General features: G+C 53.5%; 1 protein-coding gene across 1 annotated transcript in view; it reads right to left on the bottom strand.

The window, feature by feature from the left end:
* ZNF512B (zinc finger protein 512B) overlaps positions 1–8,942 on the bottom strand; it is a gene marked incomplete at its 3' end in the record, with an annotated part of 23,287 nt that overhangs the window by 12,610 nt on the left and 1,735 nt on the right. Inside the window, exons 2-8 of the mRNA XM_010021976.1 lie at positions 8,478–8,557; positions 7,666–7,794; positions 7,176–7,348; positions 6,758–7,011; positions 5,934–6,005; positions 3,723–3,857; positions 2,414–2,538 (exon numbers count right to left, since the gene is read on the bottom strand). Coding sequence (XP_010020278.1) covers positions 2,414–2,538; positions 3,723–3,857; positions 5,934–6,005; positions 6,758–7,011; positions 7,176–7,348; positions 7,666–7,794; positions 8,478–8,557 — 968 coding nt within the window. The remainder of the gene's footprint in view (positions 1–2,413; positions 2,539–3,722; positions 3,858–5,933; positions 6,006–6,757; positions 7,012–7,175; positions 7,349–7,665; positions 7,795–8,477; positions 8,558–8,942) is intronic.

An 8,942-nucleotide genomic window follows, 5' to 3' on the forward strand; every position in this document is an offset into this window, starting at 1 on the left:
TCAGGAAGCCCCATGGGCAGCAGTACCTAGCAGTGGGACCCAGCAGGCAACACACCAGCCCTGTCCCCCATCCCAGTCTCATCCTCTACCTTAGGAGTTTTCTCTCTGTTGTCCTGGATATTCTTATCAAACCCACATGCCCCAGTTTTTGGAAAACATTCCATTTTGGATGTAGATTTAAAGCCCTGCTGGCTGCAAACATCTGGACCTGGTATCTGAGTTTTCCTGTTAAAGGGTTAGGACAGAGAAGCAGCTTTGATCTACCAATATGTTAGTGGACTGTGCTCTGCAGCACTATTAACTACAACAGATGCTGGTGCACAAAATGCTTTCTGGGTGCCTGGGCTGTTTGAAATTAAGATTCTGCTGGACACAGTCACAGCAGAGTTCTTCCCACCTCCTATTGCTCTGCTTTTGACCTGACTTGGCCTCCTGAGTGACTGGGGAGATGCATTAAATGCACACAGCAACGTACAAGGGGAACTTGCAAAGTGAATAAGCACAACATGACTTGTGCTGGGGCAGGTACCAGGACGTATTGACTCAAGAGGTGAATGTTCTGGGCACCAAGTGACAGGATGTCTCGACAGGGAACTGGTGCCTGGATGGCTGCAGCCGTTCCTGCTCCTCCTGCCTGGCTGATGCTTCACCTTCACCACTTCCCCTTCCATCAAACCTGGACTAGAAGCTGGAAAGGGAATGAAGATGAAGCCGCAAATCCCTCCTCATCCTGGAGCTCTGAGAAAATGAAGAATAAACTCATAGAGCCAGGGAAAGGCTCACTTGTACCTGTGGTCCTAAGCACAGACCCAAGTGCTTGACCCTAACAAGGTGGATGCTAAAAGCTCCTTGACTCATCAGATACCAATGCCAACCAATTTGGGGTTTACTCCTCTTGTCCACACTGGAGAATATGCCATGTCCACATTCCAACAAGCCAGGACACTGGGAGGATATACCTGCTCTCACTTCCTTCAGGCCCCAGCGTGTTGCCACTGTCCCCATCCCTTATTTCCTTTCCAAACCCAAAGGAAACAGAGCAGACTGCTCAGCAACAAGCAAGGAATGGAGAAACCAATTTTCGTTGGTTTATAAGAGTTTTGGGAGCCTGCACATCCTCTTCCCATTGTCCAGCTAAGAAATACTTCAGCCATTAAAGCAGAGAGCAAGTTGAGAGGGTGCCTCTGCTCCAGGGTCACTTCTGCTGGGGATATCACATGCCTGTAGCAGTGAAACCTTCTTAAGGATGTGCCATAGGTTCATCTTGGAGGTGAAATGCTGAGAGCTGGACCTGTGGTCACACACCCAGAGCTTGAGGACTGTCCTCCAGGGACCATAGACTGCCCTGGCAGGGATTCCACAAAGCATCCCAGCCCCAGCAAGGACTGTCCCTCCCAGGGAAGGGTGACAAAACACCCACTTGAAGGGTGACAAACACCCACTTGAAGGGATGAAGCCCCAGGCCTGCACAGAGCCTGCCTGGCTTGGGAGATGCTCCAAAGCACAGGAGATATGAGCAGTGATGGCCAAGATCCCCAGTCCACCGAAGCCACGAGGACACGAGAGGAGGCAGGATCCTGCCCAGCATCGGTGCAGCCCAGGGTTTGAAAGGGAGAGCAGCCTCCCACTGCTGGGTAAATAGAGAGGCAAAGGCTGAGGAGGCATTTAAAGAAAATGGATGTGGAATCAAAGCTGAGCCACCTATTTTCAAGGCAGGAGGCATCGATCCTGTGCTGGCTCTCTGTGCTGATGGCTCTGCACCGCTCCAGGTGACGGATGAGGACGTAATCCTCTGCTCTGATGGATGGTGCTGTGGCACAGAGACAGTTTCTCACTGCACCATTACTGAACTCCTGCTCTTGACAGCCTGCCTGAGCACATCCAAGCACGATGCCTCCCCGAGACGTGCTCTCATTCAACCACAATTTATCTGGCCTGATGCAAGGCGTGGGACAGGGAAATCCCACAGCCAGGACTCAGGAGGAGGCCAGATTAGAGACAGCTCCAACAATCTCTTCAGCCTTAAAACTATTCATTTAGCTACTAGAAATACTAAACTCTGCTGGAGACACTGGGGCCAGGGCCTCAGACCACAAAGAGATTCAGCATCTCTGAGAATCACAAGATCAGCTGGGTTGGGCAAGACCTTTAAGATCATCAAGTCCAACCTTTACCCCAGTAAAACCACTAAACCATGGCACTAAGGGCCTCCATCCACATGTTTTCTGAACACTTCCAGGGAATGGGGTGTCCAAATCCCCCTGGATCAGTGAGAGGCAGCCTCTGAAGATGACCAGCAAGTGTTTTATCAACCCCAGCCCACTGCACCAGTACACATTTATGAGTGGCACACATATGCAGTCATCCCCCTCCACAATCCATAAGTGGGTGATTGGATAAAGCAAGTCCTTACTTTCTGGCAGACATCCATGTGCTTTTTGAGCCCCACAATAGTTTTCCTGGTTATAACACTGCAGGTTGGACAGGCGACTTCTCCCTTCTCACTGATCTCCCGTTGCCACTGGTCCTCAGGGTTTGCTTGTAAGGGAGAGGAGAGAGATGTTACACCCAGGCACAGAGCCCACAGCCTGCCTGGGCTGAGGACAAGCCTGTTGCAAGCCTTGTTTGCCACCCTGAAAAGCACCAAAGTGGGGAAAGTTCCTGCTGTTAAAGAAGAAACACTCTCCCAGGCATAGATGAAGCCCAAAACCAGACATGAACTGTACAGCTCTGCCTGCCCCACAGCTCCTGTAGCTGCCTGGGCAAACTGGGTCAACTCGGCCACTTCACATGGAGTTAGCTGACCTGCTGGCACTTGATGGGGACAAGGAGGTTCACCACCTTTCCAGCCCAGCTATATCCTGCACGCTGGGAGTTAAAATATGATGATATCCTTGGCTACCTGATCTTGCCCTGTGTGGAATAACTGCCCCTTGCCACATGAAACAATGAGCAGGAGTGAAACTAAGGTGAGCATCTTGGCTCCATCTGGATGTGTGCCTGGGAAGCTTCCTTGGCAGTCCTCTTCCCAGCAGACACGCAGGCAGCGAGGGGAGTGCTAGCTTCCAAGCATCTCTTTATATAAATGTCTGTGCCTGGCTTAAAACCCACCTAAAATAGATACGTGGGGCCAAAACCTGCTCCCACGTCCAGAGCTCACGCTGATTCTCAGCACAGCGGTGTTGGGCTTCCAGCAAGGCAAGCCCAGCCTGAATCAAACCCACCAAGTCTGTTTATTTGGATGCTTTTGCACAGCTCTGAGATCTCAGAGTGGTTTATTTGAATGTGAAAGCAGTGCAAGGCACTGCAGCTGTGTTTATCTCGCACATCCTGCGTTCCTCCTGCTGTCACAGCTCCCAAGGCAAGTCAGCAACCTGCGCTAGGATGCAGGATGCGCCTCGGAGAAGACAGGCATGCTCAGCTATGCACTGGCAGCATTCATGGAGATGATGGTAGGAAAATGCCATCATCCCACACGCTGACCCAAACTGTGGCCACAGTGAAGCCAGGTGGAAATAGGCTCATTTTGTGCTGCTTCTGCTTGCAAACCTGCTGTAAAACTCACCCAGTAAAGAGCCCGCTGGGCCAGAAGGGATGTGGGATCACTGCCTGCGGGTGAAGGTGGGGAGCATGGTGTGAAGTGGGGATCACACAGGCTTGGAGCAGAGCACAGGGTAAGCAGCTAACAGAGCTGCTCCCTTGCTTTGCTCCGCCAGCCTCACCTGCTGGTAGATGCACAGCCGTTTCCTTCTTCACACCAGCTCCTAGAGGTTTCTTTTTCAGCTCCTCTATGTTGGTGTTCCCCTCCAACTTCTTGGCTCGATGAGCTTTCGCCTTGTCCTCTGCTTTGACAAGCCCTGTAGAGAAAAGGGACTTTTATTCAGTACTTGCTTTAATACCCTCAGACCAACTCACATTCAGCAGGTAAAAAAAATGTCTTTCACTAACCCAGAGACACCAAACTGGCTGTAGCTCTGCCAAGGATGTATGTGTAGGATCAGGTCCATAATTATGACAAGCAATATCATAACAGCTTGTGGTGTTTTATAAACAGAATCACTTCCCCCAAGCCAGACAGTTTATGAACTGGGGAAACACCATGGCAAAGTGGGGTAGGGTGCTGCTGGAAAGGCAGACTGTGAGAAAGACAGGAAGAGGCAGGAGGGCACTTTGAAACTAACTGAAATGGGGAATTGAAACAGCAAATGCAGGGTATAAAAGCGATGTTCCGGCTGATGCTCCTGCACTGGTCTAACTGGTTATGCCAAGGAATTGTGGTCCCTCTTAGAAAACTGGGTGAACTCTGGGATCCCAGACACCAGACCTTTTGTCCCTGGATCTATATGCACTTGTCCTGATGCACACAGGTCTCTCCCCATCCCAATGGGTGCTGGGAAGGATCAGGAAGGACCAGAAGAGGAGGGAGGGATGACCAGGCAACAGGCATATGGGGAAGAGGAAACCTGGCCCGGCTCCCTGGGTTGCTGGTGACTGTCACAAAGCCTGCCTGCAGAGATGGAGGCATCGAAGGCAGGGCTCTCTGTGCCTGCACAGTGCCAGGTTCCCAGCCACTTCCCCAAAACACATCCACTCTCTCACCTTGTCTGTGCCTCATCCCTGCCTGGCTGCATGGGCAAAGTATGTCTTTCCCATTCAGCCTGCTACAGGCATTGCTGCCAACTAGCCCATCATCCCTGTACCAAGCGGGGTGAAGTGAGCAGGAGGAGGGTCAGCACATGCTGAGAGTGTGCCAGCAGCAGCAGTGCTGCCCGATCCCGCTCTGCCACGCAGAATCCTTTGGCATATCCAAATGGAAAACACCGAGTGCCAGGGTCAGATCCACACCTGCCCCATGAGGGTCCACATCCCTCTGAAAGTGTGAGTTGTGACTCCTGCAAACCCCAGGTCTGGATGCAGACAGCACCCACAACAGGCTGGTGACACCCTTGTCTTTGGGGAGTGAACTGCCACACTGAGCCCAGCGGACGGAGGCAAACACCTGCCTGATCTTCACTCTCCATCTGAGGCAGTGGGTCCAGCTTACTCCTGAGGAACCCACAGCAGACGTTTCAGTCTGTGGCAGTGCCTCTATGGGGTAGTTAAGGGGAACAACCCCAGACTTGCCAGGAGCCAGGGGAAAGGTAGTTGCAGAGACCACATCCAGACTGCTCATCAATAAGTGTTTAAGTCCTTCAAAGCCATTAGTGCCTCTCCCCTGAGTGCCTCTCGTACTGGAAGGTGCTGCCTCCTGCCTGGAAATCCACTTGTTATTTCCCTGATCAAGCATATTTCATAGTCAATCTGAATCCAGTTGCTCTGGTACCAGGGATGCTCCCGTTTCCTCCCTGCTTTCCATCCCCGTTGGGTATACTTCTGGAGCATGAGCACACTCCTGCTTGCTCTTGCTTTGTCAGGCTGAAGCAGCAAATTCTGATCCTCCTCTCAGAAAACATCCCAGCAACACGTCTCTTCTCCCCTGAATTCATGTTCTTCTTGACTGTGGGCGACCAGCACTGGAGCATCATCTGAGGGATGGATGCGTCACACCGCTTTTCCAGGCACAGAAATCCTCCTCGATGCCATTGGGAATGCTGTGACATCCCAGGATGGTGGGACGATGATGATGATGATGAGGTGGGGTTTCTCGTGCCTTGCTTGTGTCAGCAGCTCGTTACTCTTCTGATACAGCTAGACATACCCGGATCCTTTCCTCTCTTCCCTCATTTCCCAGCGACAGGCTCCCAAGCAGGGCTGTTACCAGTGCCAGCTCTGCTGCTGCCTTCAATTCCCTTTACAAAACTCCTGTGGTGAAAGGCACCAGCTCCTCCAGCATGATGTCCCCATGCTCCCGGTGTCTGCCCCATATCTCCACCTGCTGTTGCCCCAGGATGAAGCTACAACCCTATAGCTGGCCAGAGTCATCCCTCTGTTACCTTTCAGTCCAAACGTCCCCGAGATGGATGGCTGCTCCCCCGTAAACTTCTTAGGAGTTTTCTGTTTCCTTCCTGACTCAAAAGAGAGAAACAGAGAGAGAGATTTGGTCAAATAAGGGTACGGCTGGGAGGGTTTCAGCAGTCCCAGGGCATGGGGTGGGCACACACTCCATGTCAGGAGCAGATCACCTTGAGGCCTTTACCCTTGTGAAACATGGGGCTGTTGCGTGACACCACCCACCAAACAGTATCAGGATGCTGATTCCCACCCCAAAACCCCAGGAGAAATAGTGGTATCCAGGGTTAATTCAAAAAGTGGAAGTGGTGGCTCTGTCTAGTGCCAAAAGCCATGTGGCTTCCACAGCCCCTGCAGCTCATCTTCCCTCTGGCAGGTTAAAGCCATTCCCCTTGTCCTGTCCCTGTAGGCCCTTGTCTAAAGTCCCTCTCCAGGTTTCCTGGAGCCCCTTTAGGCACTGGAGCTGCTCCAAGGTCTCCCATTAAGGAGCCTTCTCTTCTCCAGCTGCCCCAGCCCAGCTCTCTCAGCCAGAGCTGCTACAGCCCTTGCAGCAGCTCCGTGGCCTCCTCTGGACTCTTAAGCAGGTCCATGTCCCTCTTGCATTGGTGCCTCAGAGTCCCCCTCCACCTCTCCCACAGCTACCACCAAGCTTTAACTCCCAGTGGAGCCACAAGAAACTGAGTTGGGGGCAAATTATCAGGGTGCTGAAACTTGGGAACATTCAGGGAGACACTGGAGCAGAGCCCCTTCTCCCAGGACACCCCTCTCTAGGCTCTGGAAGCAGCGTAGCCCCGGGCTCTAATCTTACTGTGCTTCATCCTCTCGGGGTCTTCCTCCTGCAGTGAGGCCTGGCTGCCCCCCTGCTGCATGGTGTCCTTGCCACTGGAGGACTTGGCTGTAGGGGTGGCGGCTGCCATGGCCTCGGCTCCGGCGATGTGGAATTCCTTGCTCTCCCGGCTCTCCGCCAGGCACTCGCCATTCTCCGTGTGGTCCTGGGCCACGGCTTTGTCCGTCTTTGCCTGTTTGGGATGGATGGTGGGGCAAGCTGAACTCTCAGCAGCTCTAGGGCAAAGCACAGAGGGCTCGTTTAAAGAGGGGTTGTTACACGAATGTCCTGACACCTCTCCCCCCTCGCCAGCCCAGATCATGGGAATGGAGGTGGGCACACTCCCCTTCTCCCAGCCATCCCTATGCAAGTATCATGCAGCCCAGCCACAGCCTGGTACCTTTTCTTGCCACTGCTCTTCCCAATGGCCTTGGGCACTTTGTTGTCTGCTTTGCTGGTTGGCACTGGCCGGTCCAAGTGATTCCAGAGCCGATGCTTCTCCAGCTGGGTTTTGGAGGTGAAGGCAGCTTCGCAGTACGAGCATGAGTATGTCAGCTTCTCTGAGATTGCACCCTGTGTGGAGCAGGGAGAGGCAGAGGAGCACGGATGTTAGACCATGAAAGGGACAGGCTGCTTCTGATGCAGGCATGAATACAAATCTGCCCCTCCACATGGCTACCAACAGCCCACAATGCCCCCAGGCCAGACCTCACACTGAGCTGGAGGGACCCCAGTCTCTCTCATTCACACCTCATGAACCATCCCTGGCCCATCCGTGCCCTGTCATGTTTCTCTTGGGGGTTTAAGGCCCAAGAGGGGCTTTGCTCTGTAGATGGTAAGGTAAGAGCAGGGCACTGGAGAGGACAGACAGCCCTCTCCAGCCTCCTTACCCCTTGGCACCGCTGATAGTGGTACTTCAAGCCATAAATGCTGGGGAACTCCAGCCAGCAGCCTGCATTGGGACATTTCACCCTGGAGTGGGCTTTGAATTCGTCCTTCCACTGGTTCATCAGGGGGAGCTGGGAACAGGAGAGACAAGACACATTGGTAAGCAAAGAGCACGTGTCCAACTGCATCCTGAGGGGGCCAGGGGGACCTCTAAACATTCCTGCCCAACCCTTCCAGCCACAAAGGGGACCCCGGGCTGTGGTTCAGTGCAGCGGTGCTCCCTCCAGCAGGAGGTGCTGGGACAGATGCTGCAGGCTCTACAGGTTAATGTGCCTCACACGCACGGTTCCAGCCAGGCTGGGGAATAAATCAGGCCAGAAGCCACCTAAGTGATTTAATCACCCCATATTTCAGGGAGGCAGCAAATCACCCCGTGCCCATGCTCTCATGACAAACTGCTCTGTGTGCTGTCCACACTACTGTGTGGGAATTAAACTGCACAACTCCACGGGGAATATATCACCCCTTTGCTGGATCATCAGCCAAACCTGATGTGTCAGTGAAAGAATCCAGCTCATCTGGGCATGGCCCTGGGAAGGGGAGGCTGGAGGGGGTTAGTGTTCCCTGACCAAGGTTTTCGAGGCTTCTGGATGCCTGCATGGAGGGGATGGAGACGGCAACATCTTGCCATGCCCAGGACAAGGCTGCTCTTGGGAAGGGCAGGTTTAACCTTGGAATGGGGCTGGCTGGAGCATGCGATGCAGGAAGATGTGGAGGGCAAGTCAGGGAGGGAGCAGAGGGTCTGGGGTCTTACAGGGATGTCTTTCAGTGCCTGGTTCTCAGCCTTGGGTCGTCCTTTCTTCCTGCCTTCGGTTTTGTCACTGGTTGCATTCCCTGCAAGCAGAGGCAGCGCACATCACCCACTGCTGTCCTGGCAATCCCGCTTCCCTCGCTCCACACACTCTGCCTGGGCTCTAGGCTGAGTGTCCCTGCCCTGGCAAGGGTGGAGGTGCTGCTCTGGAAGGCAATGCCAGCTCCTCTGCACCTACACCCGCAGATACCTGCACAGGAGGCAGCGGCTTCTGGTACCCGCTGAGCTCCTTTCATTTACACAGAGCAGTTTCAGCACAGCTGGGGTGTGCTTTGGAATCCATCCTTCCACTTGGATTGGAAGAAATCCTTCAACAACTACGCCACTTAGCAAAGGAAATCTGTGTCTGAGCAGGCTGTTGAGCACAGAAACCCCATCCCTGCTGCACAGCCGGTGTGGCCGAGCAAC

This window comes from Nestor notabilis, unplaced genomic scaffold (genome assembly GCF_000696875.1).
Source record: "Nestor notabilis isolate BGI_N333 unplaced genomic scaffold, ASM69687v1 scaffold19839, whole genome shotgun sequence".
Taxonomy (NCBI): domain Eukaryota; kingdom Metazoa; phylum Chordata; class Aves; order Psittaciformes; family Psittacidae; genus Nestor; species Nestor notabilis.